At 41.5% G+C, this 15,358-nt stretch overlaps 1 protein-coding gene and 1 long non-coding RNA gene across 3 annotated transcripts in view; both read right to left on the bottom strand.

Moving 5' to 3' along the window:
* Nucleotides 1-15,358, bottom strand: part of Gnptab (N-acetylglucosamine-1-phosphate transferase subunits alpha and beta) — a 60,855-nt gene that overhangs the window by 11,406 nt on the left and 34,091 nt on the right. For both annotated transcript variants that reach the window (XM_048357283.1, XM_048357275.1), the window contains exons 8-15: nt 13,598-13,759; nt 12,470-12,649; nt 11,701-11,871; nt 9,077-9,200; nt 6,905-7,108; nt 3,322-4,400; nt 755-954; nt 89-308 (exon numbers count right to left, since the gene is read on the bottom strand). In XM_048357283.1, coding sequence (XP_048213240.1) covers nt 89-308; nt 755-954; nt 3,322-4,400; nt 6,905-7,108; nt 9,077-9,200; nt 11,701-11,871; nt 12,470-12,649; nt 13,598-13,759 — 2,340 coding nt within the window. The remainder of the gene's footprint in view (nt 1-88; nt 309-754; nt 955-3,321; nt 4,401-6,904; nt 7,109-9,076; nt 9,201-11,700; nt 11,872-12,469; nt 12,650-13,597; nt 13,760-15,358) is intronic.
* Nucleotides 12,841-13,586, bottom strand: LOC125359536. The gene is made up of 2 exons (XR_007212571.1): nt 13,394-13,586; nt 12,841-13,165 (listed from the first exon to the last, which is right to left on the bottom strand). It is a non-coding gene; the product is annotated as an uncharacterized LOC125359536 (long non-coding RNA).

Raw genomic sequence — 15,358 nt, 5'->3', positions numbered from 1 at the left:
AAAGTTCAGACTAAAGCAATGCAGCACAATATTAATCAATACTAATACAATACAATGCAATGCAAATACATATGAAACAATACAATACCTGTAAACTTAAAGGAAGGTCATGAATTCTGGTAGCTAGTGTTCGAATTTCCCTGTCTGACAAGACACCAGATTGGTCAGTATCAACTTCATCAAAGACTTGAGATATATTCAGTTGCTGAACTGCACTCATGAGATAATAAAAATAAGAGAAGGCAAACTGCATGTCCTCAGAATGGCGCACTTTGTGGAATGAGGTCTTGTCGAATTCTTCGGGAAACCTGTCCAAAAGAAACTGTTGATGAGGCTAGGAATGTGGCTTAGTGGTAGAGTGCTTGCCTAGCATGCATGAAGCCCTGGGTTTGATCCTCAGTACCACACAGACAGAAAATGCCAGAAGTGGTGCTGTGGCTCAAGTGGTAGAGTGCTAGCAAAAGAAGCTCAGGAGCAGTGCCCAGGCCCTGAGCTCAAGCCCCAGGACTGGCCAAAAAAAAAAAAAAAAAAAAAAAGAACTGCTGATAAGCTCTGAGCTCTGGTAGTGACAGTACCACGGGCATTAGACACTAGAAGGACAACATTTTCTTCCTCATTTCAGAGGGTCTCTTTAACAATATTAGGCATCTTAATACTATAGCCAAAAATTTAGCAGAGCAAACAATGCCAGTTTCAACGAATCTCAGCTGTGAGCTCCAGCAGGTAACCTGAGATGAGGCGTGACAAGACTTACATGTCCTGAAGCTCTTGCATGACGAGCCGGTCAATCATGTGGGGCATGTGTGCAGGGACTTTCCGAGATGTGAACCCGAACTTGCGGTTTAGAATTTTATTCACGTATCGGAGTGAATCTGCGAACGTATCTTTTAGCTGTCGCCCAGTCTGTTTGCTATCGGTGAAGTATGCCAACTGAGTTTTCAGCGATTCTTCCTCCTGCAAGGGGAGTTCAGCGTTATGTCTAGCGTAAAGCGTACTTCCCTAACACACCACATGCAACGTGGTTGTTAACGGCTCTGTAACTGTCCAGCGGGGAGAAGGAGAGGCATGGTCTCAGGTCAGTTTAACGGTCCTGGGACAAGGACTAAAGTGCATTTCAGTGCACTGAAACTGAGACTAGCAGATTGTGTGATGGAGGCCTATTTATAGCAGATTCGACAAGACCAAATCACTGCCTGTGATATTTCAAAGCCAAGTCAATGCGACATTTACACAACGTGTCCACGCATTACATTTGATGGTACTTTCAGGATCAAGGCAGTTCTTCTGGCAACATCAAAGCAGCAAAGGCTAGAAACAAATTTGGTTTTCCCATACACTAAATGTTAGAGACAAAACCTGTGAGAGGCATAACTATGTGGACAAAAAATACTGGAAAACAATTTGAACACATTTAAAACAAGAAGGATTATTTGTGCTTCCCAAATTGATTTTAGAAAGGGGGAGGGCGGGGAGAGGATAAGGAAATTGCCACTAACTGGTGTTAGTAACCAGTGCTGGTTAACCTGGATAGGGAACCAGAAGTGCTCCTATACACTACTCGTGGGAATGAAGTGGTCCCACGCATTAGAAGGACACATTTAAAATTTATAAGCTTGAGGCAGACCCATTAACCTAGTTATTCTTCCTAAGGCAATAAAAACATAAGCTTGAGGTATATGCATCAGAATATTTATTGCAATGCTATCTGTATTTGCAGAACGTTAGAAGTACCTTGCAGCTGCTAGAAAAACAATGGCACTAACAAGGGTTAATTCAAATGACAACCACAGAGAAATAAACCTATAGTGTTATTTCACTTCTGTAGACAGAATGGAAACTATATAATTTATATGTTTGCGTATCCATAGGAAAGTACTCACCAAGGGGAAGATGGGAAGAAGTGCCCTTTCTATGGTGCATTTTTGCAGTTTATAACAAGTAGTACTTCTATAACAGGGGGAAGTATTGTGTTTTTAAAAATAATCTATATGTAGTAGTACAAATGAGTTGCCATTTAACAAAGACGTTTATGAACACAATGAATCTTGATCTGTCACTCCTTTCATCATTCTCTCCCATCTTTCCTACGCCAATTTCTTCCCTCCATTTTCTTAATTTTGTAGGACATGCATTCAATTTTACGACTGCATTCAATACTGAGTTTGTGGGTGTTTGGGTGTTGACCCTGAGCTCTTCAGCTCAAGGCTAGGGCTCTACCACTTGAGCCACAGCGCCACTTCTAGCTTTCTGTTGGTTAATTTGAGATAAGAGCCTCAAAGACTTTCCTGCCCCAGTTGGCTTTGAACTGCGATCCTTTTATCTCAGCTTCCTGAGTAGCTAGGATTACAGGCACGAGCCACTGGTGCCTGGCTAGTTACTGGGGTTTTGAATTCAAGCCCTTGTTGCTCCTTTGGCTGGTTTGGGTGATGTTCTACCAGTTGAACCACACTTCTAGCCCTGTTCTTTGATGGTTATTTTGGAAAGGGAGTCTCGGGGACTTTTAAAAGCCAAGTAAGAGGTGAAAAAGTGCAGAAACAAACATAGGGAAGAACTCTGAAGTTCTTCACTCAATCACGAGTAAATTCCACCGTGACAGGCACAAGATGCTACTCCCAGCTCAATATGCTTCTGTCCTGTGCTTTACTATCCAGCCCAGGCCACATGCCTTCTCTTGCACTGCCAACTCCAACCCCATCTTAGGGTCGGCTCACAAAATACTTCCTCACAGGTGTCTTCCCCAATGCCCAAGAGTGCTGAGCATTCTCTTTGAATTCCCTGCCTGATCCTCTCAAGGGAGACCTCATGTCTGTCATTGCTGTGCAGTCATCATACTCTCATGCCTCCCATTCTCCAGCATTCAGCACTTGGAAAACGCATAACTGATACCATGGCTCCATGGACCACATAGCACAGATCAAGAGGGCTCCAAATTTGGAGACTGCTGCAGTGACACTGGAAATGCTAACACATTTATCTGAACCTCAGGTTGCTTTCACCGGGCAAGCTGGGAAAGCATCTGATCTGACAAGCTAAGCAGAGACAAGATGCCACAGCTAACTTTCAGCTTTCTTGTGGAACCTGCCAGGTTATGTCCATTATACATAAAAGTTACGTTTTCTAAACTATAAAATGGAACAACAGTAGTAAATAACCTTACAGGGCACTTTTATCAGGATTGTTGGGACAGTTAAATGAAACCATGTAAGGGGAAATCCCTAGTTCAGGTAGTGCTGAATAAATAGGAGCTTCTATTATATCATCACTTAGGAAGGTAGCTATTTCTTTAGAACATAACAAAGAATAAGGTTGGGTCTAACTTACATCAAGAAGATCTTGGAAATACTTTCTCTTCTCCCATGGCAAAAAGCCTGGGTAACTTCCAGTGTACTGCTGCAACTTTCTTCTGGGCAATGCTTCTTCGCTACCTAGGTGATTGTCAGCATTCCCCTCCACCTTGCTCCTCTTGTCTTTTCCTGGGAGCTCTTCTTTTGTCACAGAGGTGTCAGGTGGAATAATGAGAGACGGTAGTTTTCCTCTGGACACATTCCCACCTGTTATACTTTGAGTTTCCAATGTAAATTCTGCTTTAGTCTCAAAGCCTAGGGGTGGACTTTGATCCTGGTGCTGACTGTTCGTTTTTGGTGCACTTGTTGTGGAAGTTAACCTTTGTAATCTCTGTAACGCTCCTAAACTGTCTCTACTTTTGGAAACCAGTTTTTCTGGTGGATTTTTTACATGGTCACTTATTTCATCTGTTATCAGAGCTTGATTTTTAACTTTAGTATCCTGTAAGTTCATCAGGAATGTTCTTAGCAAGGCTAACTTGGAAAAGTTGTATCCTTTCAAAGTGATGTCTCCATTTTCCAGTTGCAAATCCAAGTGGCTGAGACTCAACTGCATCTTTTCTGGAAGGAGTGAAACATTTACCACAGGGATTTTTATCTCCTCTTGGAATCTCCTTGAGATGTTATGTCTCTTAACCTTTGGAAAACGTTTTTCTTCTGGGATATCTTCAAAAAGGATCTCTGCCTCTGGAAGAAGTGTTACAGTGCTAGCTAAAGTTTCATAAGACTTCTGAGTTGTGGTGTTCAGTTTTGGTCCTTCCCTTGTGTCCACGTCTACTACAATCTGAATTTTAAACTCTTCATCGTTTGTATTTTGAAATGTGATATTAAAGTGTATTGTGGTGGCGTTCATTCCACGGTGCATTATGAGGTGAATGGTTTTCCACTTATTGGCAATAGAAGCGTGTCGAATTACTGGATTATCACCATAGGCACCTTCAACAGCTCTTTTTGCTATTTTTGCAAAGCTGAAGTAAGGCAGGTATTCACCTTTGGGGACAGCATAGTGAGTCTGGTTTGGTTGAAGAGTTACTTTATACATCTCATGAAAGTGATCTAGGGTAAAATAAAACACAGTTTTATTAATTAGGCAATTTTATTCCCCTTTCTTTAATTCTTTGGGTTTGAGGTTTAACTTCCTAAGGGTGACTTTGAAATGATTGGAAATTATAATACAAAGCTTTGAGGATTCACACACAACCTGAGGCAATCACAGTCACTTATAACGGATGCTAACCCTGATTCACATGGCATGATTTGTATCAATAAATTCCCACGAACAATTCCCATGTTTTCTTTGTCCATGTTATAAACAAAACAAATAAAACCTTTTAGTCAAAATGACCTCTTTTAGTCAACAAGATTCAGTTTTAAGGCAGGCTTATTTAATGCATCATAGATCTCCTTCTAGCATTTCCAAATCAAAACCTCACTGCATTGTTTTCAGCTAAGTTAGTTAAGTCTTCCAAAGTCCAACTGCTTTTCAAAAATTAGGAGTAATATCTTTAAAAAGTGCCATATTCTATGTCAGATTACAACCAGTGTGAGGAATAGAAGGAGCTTCAATGTACTAAGGGCTGTATATGCAAAATCTATATCCAACAGTACACTAAATGAGGAAAGATGAAACCATGTTCTCTAAAGTTGAGAATGAGATAAGGAAATGGACAGATATCATGGCAATATTTTCACCATGGAGCAATGCAATTGGACCTGTGACTCCTTTGATTTTATTTTACTAATTATATAAGCCATAAAAACAATTTAATAAAATTAGTTCATTTTGAGTGTGTAGGCCAAATAATACTTAAAAAATAAAAAGAATGAGATAATGGTGTCTACTCTTTCTATTCAATACACTTCTTTTTTTTTTTTGTTTTTTTTTTTTTTGGCCAGTCCTGGGCCTTGGACTCAGGGCCTGAGCACTGTCCCTGGCTTCTTTTTGCTCAAGGCTAGCACTCTGCCACTTGAGCCACAGCGCAACTTCTGGCCTTTCCTATATACGTGGTGCTGAGGAATAGAACCCAGGGCTTCCATGCATGCGAGGCAAGAACTCTACCACTAAGATACATTCCCAGCCCCCCAATTTTTTTTAAATAAAAAGAACTGAAATAAAATAAATAGAAAATGAAAGTACAAGTGGCTAATAAATACCTAAAGAATTATTCTACATCATTAGCCATAAAGGTAATATAGATAAAAAATATATTGAGAAAAAAACCCACATTAATATTCTCACTCCAGTCTGACGATCATCAAGAAAACAAACACAAATGCTGGCTTGGAGGCAGGGGGTGTGGTGGGGAGAGTGGTGGTTAGAGTGTAAATTAATGCAACCATATGGAAATCAGTATGAAGGCTCCTTAAAAAAAAAAAATTAAAATAGCCAGGTGCCAGTGGCTCATGTCTATAATCCTAGATACTGAGGAATATGACATCTGAGGATCATAGTTCAAAGCCAGCTCTGTAGATAAATTCAAGAGTTATCTTATCTCCCATTAGACAGAGAAAATCTAGAACTAGAGGTATGGTTCAAGTGGGAGAATGCCAGCTGTGAGTGAAAAAGCCAGCTCTGGATTCAAGTCCCAGTACTGGCATACATAAATGGATGAAAGAAACTACTGTCTCACACATACACACGAGATATAAATGTAAATATGTGTGTACATCTTTATAGTTATAATATACATTATATATATGACAGTAGTTCTAAAGTACCTGCTACACAATTCCTGATTATATATTGAAGGAATGTAATGGCATAAAAAGGATATCTGCATGTTACTATATATATATATGAGTATTATTTAATCATAAAGAAGAATGAAACTATATTGTTTGCAGGAAAATAGTTAAAACCAGAAATCATCATGTTAAGTGAAATGAGCCCAACAGAGAAAGACAAATATCACATGTTCTCTCTTACACAAAGAAGAAAAATGGGGACTATTTGTGGATGGAAACCAATGAGACTTCATAAAGGTGGTATAAATATGATCAAAGCATGTATGAAAATAGAATACTCAAACTCAATAAAACAGCTTTTAAAAGGGGGTGAGGGCACTGGGGGTGGCTTATGCCTATAGTAAGCCTAGCTACTCAGGAAGCTGAGATCTAAGGAGCGCTGCTCAAAGCCAGCCCAGGCAGGAAAGTCCATAAGACTCTTACCTGCAGTTAACCACCAGAAGACTGGAAGTGGTCTTGTGGTTCAAAGTGGTAGAGCACTAACCTTAAGTGAAAGAGCTCAGGAACAACAGTTCCTAACCCTGAATTCAAGCCCCACAACTGACAAAAAAAAAAGGGGGGGAGGGAGGGGAGAGATAAGAATGGGTAACAGAGAGGTAAATTTGCTCAAAGTACAGTACATGCATATATGGAAAAAGCACAATAAAACCTCTGAACAATTAGTATATACTAATAAGAGGAGTGGAGAAAGAAAATCACAACTCCTTTGGATTCAAGGCCAAGAAAAAAATACACAGAGAATAATTAGTTTAGCTTTTGTATTAGTCAAGGATTCCCCTTTACTTATATAATATGTTTCATGAACATAAATATACCTTGTCCACAGTCACCAGCGTCAAACCCACAGGGCAAGATATTGCAGGCTTGGTCGCAGAATTTGTCAGCAAGCCAGGAATTTGCACATCCTTGGTTACAGTAAGAGACACTGGTTATTCCTCCTCCAAATTGCCAGGGTTGTCCAATTCCAATATTTCCGGTACCCCCACCTCCTGGGACATAGCGACTCCCGCCACTGTTACCTGTAGAGGAAGAGGGGAAGACAGAATTTTTCTGGGCTTACAATTTTGGAAACCCAAAACAAAACAGTTTTTCCTTTCTTACTAAGTCGAGATTGATACATGAACTGCACGCAGAAAAGGTTCATCTTGGCTGGGTACTGGTGGTTCATGCCTATAATCCTAGCTACAGGAATGGCAGGGATCAGGAAGATCATGGTTCAAAGCCAGTCTAGAGACAAAATTTCTGGCAAAAGAAACTGAAAAGGGACCATCACTTGTCAGTATGTAAAATCAGAGAAAAGACAAAAGTCTTGAATATTAGAAATAGGGCTAAGTATGGAAGGAAGAACCTCTTTGTAGGAAGAAGGTCCAGGCCAGTCATTAGAGGGAACTTCCTGAGGTAGACACTTGAAGTAAATTAAGAGTTAAACACCAGGTTATTGGAATTTGGTGAATAGCAGTGAACCTCAGGAAGAGCCCGGAAACCTGGAAAGTGGTCTGGTCTTAGATCTAATAGGGAAGATGCTTGGAATATGTTACTGAAATCATTAATTGCTTTCAGTAATTATTAACTGCTAGCTCTGCTGCTGTAAATCTGCTAGCTTTCACATACACTACCAGCTGTGTGTGCTCACAATACACCACCTGTGGTATATTTTTCCCTTTTAAAAACCCTTCTATAGGAAAGCTCAGCACTGCATTCTTCTACCAGATGAGTCGAATGTAGTCGCTGCAGCTAATAAAGATCCCTTGCCCTGCTTATCTGAGTTAGTGGTCATATTTACAGGAATCAGGATACATCAAGTAGAACAGGACTGGGATTTGTGTGGCGATGGTGATGGGGAAAGGTAGGCAAGGTGAAGTAGGGAACAGGAAGAGATTATTTTAAGGACTGGGCTGGGGGCATGGATCAAGTGTTGGGGTGCCTGCCTATCAAGGACTGTGACTATGGGAGCTGCCAAAACCATGTCTGAATTGGATTTTAATGTTCCACTAGGGGCGACTCTTGTGACCCCCCCAACCTATTTAGTACATCTGTGTTCTCTCCCTGCAGCTGCTTGTGTTTTATTAAAGTGTACCTGACAAATCTGACTGAAACACAGCTTGAAGCATTGTTTCTTGTAACAGTCAACACATTTCCCAACCTGTTTTCTTACAGGAACATGAAGATGCTAATACCTGCGCACAGCTGTTTTCTAGTTCTCAGGTGACCAAAAAGCTCACACAAGTAGTGAATGAAGCTCACACGAATAGCGAATGACGCTCTGTACTTTAGCGTTTTATATCCTACATGGAAGTAAGTAAATGTAAATAAATGACGCTATTATCAACAAGTCTAAACATGAATGTGCGAGAAGGGAGAAGAGCTGCGGGAGGTAAGAAAGGTAAGCATTCCATGACCTACTGCAACCTGCTGCTGAAAGCCCCAGCAACAGTGATTCTCACTCGGGTATGCATAATTGAGAGGATTCTAGATTTGCATATTTCCTATAATAAGAAAAGGATTTTTCACTGGGCACTGGTGGCTCATGCCTATAATCTTAGCTACTCAGGAAACCAAGATCTGAAGATCCTGGTTGGAAGCCAGCCTGGGTAGGAAAGTCCATGACACTCTTATCTCCAATTGCACAGCAACATGCTGGAAGTGGAGCTATGGCTCAAGTGGTAGAGTACCAGCCTTGAGCAAAAGGTCTAAGAGAGCATCCAGTCCCTAAATTAAAGCCCCAGTCCCAATACACACATATACAAAAGTTATTTTTCAAACACAAAGCCAACATGAGAAAATGCCCTTGACAGTGAATGATAGGAAAAAAAATCTGAACCACATGGAAACTGACCACCACCTCCCATGAGTCTATGCTTCCTGATTTACCGCCAGGCATGGCTTAGATAAGGCGACAGTCAGTACATACATGGTCAGTCATGATTCAAAGTCAGAATGAGAACAACTCTGTGAAAGTACACAAACCATAGCTGAACAAACCTTACCAGAGCAATCACCACCATCCCAATCACAGGCTGAATTATTACAAGCCTTATCACAGTAGCCATCTTTAATCCAGGATCCCGGGCAGCCCTCGGCACAGTTCGGCACAGGCCACGTCAAGTAAACCTTTTAAAAGAAAGTAAGATTTGATACTTCTCTCCTAGAGTTAAAATTCCTTTTTGAAAAAAAAAAAAAAAGGGTAAGCTGGTTAGTAACACTGACCACAGTGAACACATAACTTGTTCATACACACACATGCACATAGGCACCCACATGTCACATGTCAAGATTTTGTGGGACAGTGGTTTCTTGTCTTCACTGTGTCTTTTATTTTTTTTCAAATTTCTTTATTGCCAGTCCTGGGGCTTGAACTCAGGGCTTGAGCACTGTCCCTGGCTTCTTTGTGCTCAAGGCTAGCACTCTGCCACTTGAGCCACAGTGCCACTTCTGGCCGTTTTCTGTATATGTGGTGCTGGGGAATTGAACCCAGGGCTTCATGTATAAGAGGCAAGCACTCTTGCTACTAGGCCATATCCCCAGCGGGTAAGCTGGTTAAAAAGCCTGTCTCCCACGTACTGAGGGTCTCCGGTTTGTGCTCGCTGTGGGACGGCGCCCACAGGCTCTCTCATCCCTGCCATATTGCCTGGCACAGCCAGCCACTCTCTCCTATGACTCAAGAAAAGCACACGGGGCTCAGCTCGCAGGTCTGGTTCTCACAACACCCTCTTACCACCGACTCTGAAATAAAACGGCCACATGTCAGACTCCACTGTGAGTACAAAAATAGGTCACCAAGCGTGGGGAGTACACCACTCGGCAAGTCACTGTGACAACTCTCAAACAACCCTGAGCATATTTAGGTCCTGTCTAGTCTGAAAGCCGAAAGAGTGGCTTCTGTCTCCATGCATCAGGCCCTGCACAAAGGAGTGATACAGTGCCTGGTTACTTTGGATACTAAAATCATGAAAAATAAATATATGCTCCCCTTTTGAAGTCTCTGTGCCTCTGCACGTTCTATCTCTTTCCACTGTTTTTCCTTGCCTAAAAGAAAGTGTATTTGTTCTTCCGAATCTGTGTCAATTCAGAAGGAGGTCTCCCTGACCTCACTCAACCCTCACCCTCCGCACAGAAAGCACAGCACAGCACACTGGCTGATTTTTCCTGCCTATTCTCTGCTATGCCACAAGGTCAACTTCCCAGCCATGCAACAATTCAACATGGAGGAGACAAGTAAACGGGAGATGGGACTGGGAATATGGCTTAGTGGCAAGAGTGCTTGCCTCATATACATGAAGCCCTGGGTTCGATTCCTCAGCACCACATATATAGAAAACAGCCAGAAGTGGTGCTGTGGCTCAAGTGGCAGAGTGCTAGCCTTGGGCAAAGAGAAGCCAGGGACAGTGCTCAGGCACTGAGTCTAAGGCCCAGGACTGGCAAAAAAAGTAAATGGGAGAATAGGACCAAGCCAGCAGGCGGCACAAACATCAACAAAGTGATGGTGTGCTCTTAGTACTGATGACAATTGTGGAGTCTGGTAAGGCACAGCTCATGGCTATAAGCCTCTACCTGGTCACTAGTTCTTTTTTTTAAGCAATGTTACTGGGCCTTTTGTGTTTTTCCCACCACCAGGCAGATGGAAAACAGGGTCAAGTCATGGCCTAAAATCACCCTAAAGAGCTGTTCAAGCCTCTGTGCTCTTGACACCACTCTACCTGCCTCAGCAAAGCCAGAGAGAGGCCACGTTATCTCATGTGACACTTCACCTATACCTTTCCAAGCTGCTCATTTTGTTGCCACCCTAACTACAATGTTGCAAAGTGATTGTGTTACAACATAAAATGTAAAGGAAAAATGAGTCGATTTTAAGTTTCTGAAGATGTAGGAGGCAAGTTTCCTATTGCAGTTTTCTTACTCCTGAACTGTTGCTGCTTTAGTACTCAAAACCACCTTATCTGCTAATACTTAAATACGGAGGTATATTCTCTGATACATACTTGGTATCCCATCTATATATACTGTTGATATATAGCAGAGCTAGTACAGAAACTATGGATATAATATAGTACACATTACATATTATATATACTGTATACTATACTGTATTATATACTATATACTAGTATTATATACTGTATTGTATACTATATACTAATACTGTATACTAATACTATACTGTATTATATATGTAATATACTATTATATACAGATATAAATCACAAAGACGGCTCACACCTATAATCCTAGTTACTTAGAAGGCTGAGATCTGAGGATCATGTTTCAAAGCCAGCCAAGGCAGAAAAGTCCAAGAGACTCTTACCTCCAACAAACTACTCAGAAAAAGCGAGAAGTGTCACTGTGGCTCAAGTGACAGAATGCTAGCCTTGAGCAAAAGAGCTCAGGGACAGCTCTCAGGCCCTGAGTTCAAATCCCACAAACACCCTGAGGGGGGGGGTGGAATACAAAAGACAGGCCAGGCACCAGTGGCTCATGCTACTCAGGAGGCTGAGATCTAAGGACTGCAGTTCGAAGTCAGCCTGGGGAGGAAGTCCATGAGATTCTTATCTTCAATAAACTACAGATAGCTAGTAGTTATCAAGCAAGGCATCCCCTCCCTGTACACACTCACCTTCTGACCTTTGGAGTGACTATAAAAATCATCTGGCCAGACATCTTTTCCAAACATGACATCATCATTTAGGTAAATAAACTTCTGTGACAGCCCTTCAATGCGATGAATGTGGCTTTCAATAGCAGGGGAACTAAAGGTAGGCAAGTGGCTCAAATTCCGAAAAACATCCTTTTAACAGAACAAAAAATACACAATTATAAGAGAAAAAGGAGATGAACTTGAGCTGTTCTGGTTTGTCGTTTTTTGTTTGTTTGTTTTGGCACCCAAACTGGGACATGAATCTGGTTTGGTTTTTAAAAGCAAAGATGGGAAAACAATGAAAGAAAAAGATGGAAGATGGGTGTGAATGGCTTATTCTCTTGTATTCCTAGTCAGGGGACCAGGATTTGAGGACTGAAGTTCAAAGCTAGCCCCAGCAGAAAAACTTGTGAGACTCCTATTTCCAATTAATGAGCAACAAGATGGTGGTAGAGTGCTGAAAGCCAAGCAAGGGTGTATAGCCGAGTTCAAGCCCTAGTACTAGTAAAAAATAAAAAATTTTAAAGAAATGACGAGCAGAGCAGACAGGAAGAGTAAAGGAAATTAAAGTATGAGATCTTTGTACCACATTAAAGAACAGAATTGGGACTGGAGTTGTGGCTCTCAAGGAAAAGTACCTGCTTTGCACACCTGAGGTTCTGAGTGCAAATTCTAGTGTCCCAAAACCAAGGAGCAACAAAAGCTGAATAGGAAGCTACAGACTCACCCCATGTGAAAAGGCATTTACCTGGTGTGTTACTATTTTCACTCGAGGATTGTCAAGGTTCAGCCAGGAAGGAATCTGCCCATTGGTAACGATAAAAATATTCCGAACCCATGGTGCATGTTTCTCAATGGATCGCAATGAGTATCTCAGCTCTTCATTATCTTCAAAACGGCTGGCAGAAACGTCTTCATCCTGCTTGGACTGGGGGAAACATTGGGCACATAGGCATGTGAAGTCACATCTCCTCTTCCTTCTACCTCCACCCTCGTCCTCCTCCTTCTCATCTTCCCCTCATTCACCTCCTCTGCTCTTATCAGTTTCAAAGATGCAGTCCTAATATGTAAACACCATAAGAAAACGCAAAAAAAGACTCGGGGTGGGAGGGGGTTTTCTTAGGGACTTCCATGGTTTTTATTTTTCAAATGTCATCATGACTTAAAAACAATATTCTAATTTTAATGATAGATAAAATGAACTAAGAACATGAACCCAAAGGGAAATATTTTCAGAGATAGTATTTCCTGTAACTCATTTCATTAGAAATTACTTGCCCATATCCAAACAAAGTGAACTACAAAGTTTTCCACTGATGTTGTCTTGTAGTCTCCCTTTTGTTTGTAGGTCCACTGGCACGAAGGTTAACAGATAGCTAACCTAACCATCTCCTATCGGGAGATGGTTATATAGAATGCCAAGACTTGGTATTAGAAAAACAAACTTCACAGGCCAGGAATATGGTCCAGTGGTAAAGTGCTTGCCTCATATACATGAAGCCCTGGGTTCGATTCCTCAGCACCACATAAACAGAAAAGGCCGGAAGTGGCACTATGGCTCAAGTGGTAGAGTGCTAGCCTTGAGCAGAAAGAAGCCAGGGATGGTGCTCAGACCCTGAGTTCAAGCCCCAGGACTGGCAAAAGACAAAAACAAAAACAAAAAAAAAAAAACTTCAAAGATGCAGCATTTCACTATCACACTTCACAAAAAGGTTTGGGTCCAATTCTGGATCGCTTCAATTAACACCGAACTATTGGTAGTGACTGGAAATTTAGGAAAGTTCCAGTTAAACTCAGGTCTCTGCAAGTACTCTTCCTTCCCCTGAGAAAGTGACTTAAAAACCCTAAGCCCTTGAGTTGTAGAAGAATCCCTTACCTGACTGATGGCGCTCAGATCCCATAACAAATATGCAGGACTTATGGTCAGCTCTTTCCCGTCGATGGTCATATTCTTCTTAGTTTGCTGATTCAGTTCTTGGAAACCTTTAGGGTTATTCAATTTTAGAAGGGCTACACTGGCCTCTGAATACAACTGCAACTATCAAATAACACAAGAGTTATACGTGGAAAGACCGAACCTCAAAAAGAAGACGTCTTAATGTACAGCTTCACTTTTAATCTAGAAATGGAAATCAGCATTCCGCCCCCCCCCCCAAAAAAAAGGCTTGCGAATCAGGCCAGATGCTTTTCCCAGATGAATGCAACACACCAGGTGTTTGGGGCGGGGGGGGGGGGGGGCGGGGAGGGACAGTGAATGGAACATCTCAGATGCCATCTGAAAGCAGTGGCAACTACTCAGTGCTTACAGAAGTGCCCAATGCCCTGAGATGCCAGAATTCCCCATTCTCCTATGAGGGCTCCTTCTGATGCCAAGAGAAATGGCCTGCTTGGCTTGGTACATGAAAGGAAGTAGTTTGGCTTTGGGTATCTCCCACCAGGGTGTGGGTGAGGAAGGCACGGAAGTTGGCTGGAGAGTAAGCAGGAGCGGGGCTCTCCATGGTCGTGGGGCTGTTATGCTGTCCTGTGCTAGACAGAAGCCTGTGAGGACACATGAAAGCCCAGTGTTTCCATTTTAAAACAAAGAAGACACAAGAAAACAATCTTGTTTCAATTTTAATCAATATGTGGAGAAATAATAATATATATATATATATATATATATTTTTTTTTGGCCAGTCCTAGGGCCTGAACTCAGGTTCTAGGCACTGTCTCTGAGCTTCTTTTGCTCAAGGCTAGCACTCTACCACTTGAGCCACAGCGCCACTTCTGGCTTTTTCTGTGTATATATGGTACTGAGGAATCGAACCAGGATTCATGTATGCTAGGCAAGTACTCTACCACTAAGCCATTTTCCCTGCCCCTAGAGAAATAATTTTAAAACAGAAGATGTTTTTAAAATAGTATTTCAATTTCTGATAAAAAGAAAGTAGAAGGAAGAATATCACTTTCCTCTTAGGTATGAAGCTCTCAGTTGTACCTTAGCACTGAGAAGGAAAAACATGACATGATCTTAAATTAAAAATTATATCTAGCATTATTTCATCGCTTGTGTTGGCCTTTCCTTCACAAAAAAAAAAGAAAAAGAAAGAAAAAAGTATAGTACTGAAATGACTCCTAGATTAGCAACCACACTTAGGCTGATTTCTCTATACACATACATCAAAAATCAGGAAGTTTCCCACAGCCACTACAAAATTAGTGGCAAAAAAAGTCAAAAGTTTGGTTCAAAGCCAGACAAGGCAGGAAATCTGTGAGACTCTTATTTCCAATTCACCACCAGAAAACCAAAAGTGGTGCTGTGGCTCAAAACCATAGAGTGCTAGCCTTGGGTGACAAAGCTCAAGGACAGTGTCTAGGCTCTGAGTTCAAGCCCTATGATCACCACCAACAGCAAAGTCAGAAGTAAGGCACTGAAGGGTACAGCAACATTTTCAGCCTCTTTATAATCAAACAAGTTTAAGCAGTGAAAATGTGGGAAGCAGCCTCTGCTGGGCACTAGGTGGCAGCCCAATCCTGTACATCCTCATTGCTTTGGCTGGAACACTGTGTACAGGAAATGGCAAGGGTGAGATGGTTGTAGTTTCTATAATTATGAGCAACTGCCTCCATTTAAATTATAAACTTATTCAAATGTTTA

Source organism: Perognathus longimembris, chromosome 1 (assembly GCF_023159225.1).
Source record: "Perognathus longimembris pacificus isolate PPM17 chromosome 1, ASM2315922v1, whole genome shotgun sequence".
NCBI classification, from domain to species: Eukaryota; Metazoa; Chordata; class Mammalia; order Rodentia; family Heteromyidae; genus Perognathus; species Perognathus longimembris.
This window is presented reverse-complemented; position numbering and strand designations above follow the sequence as displayed.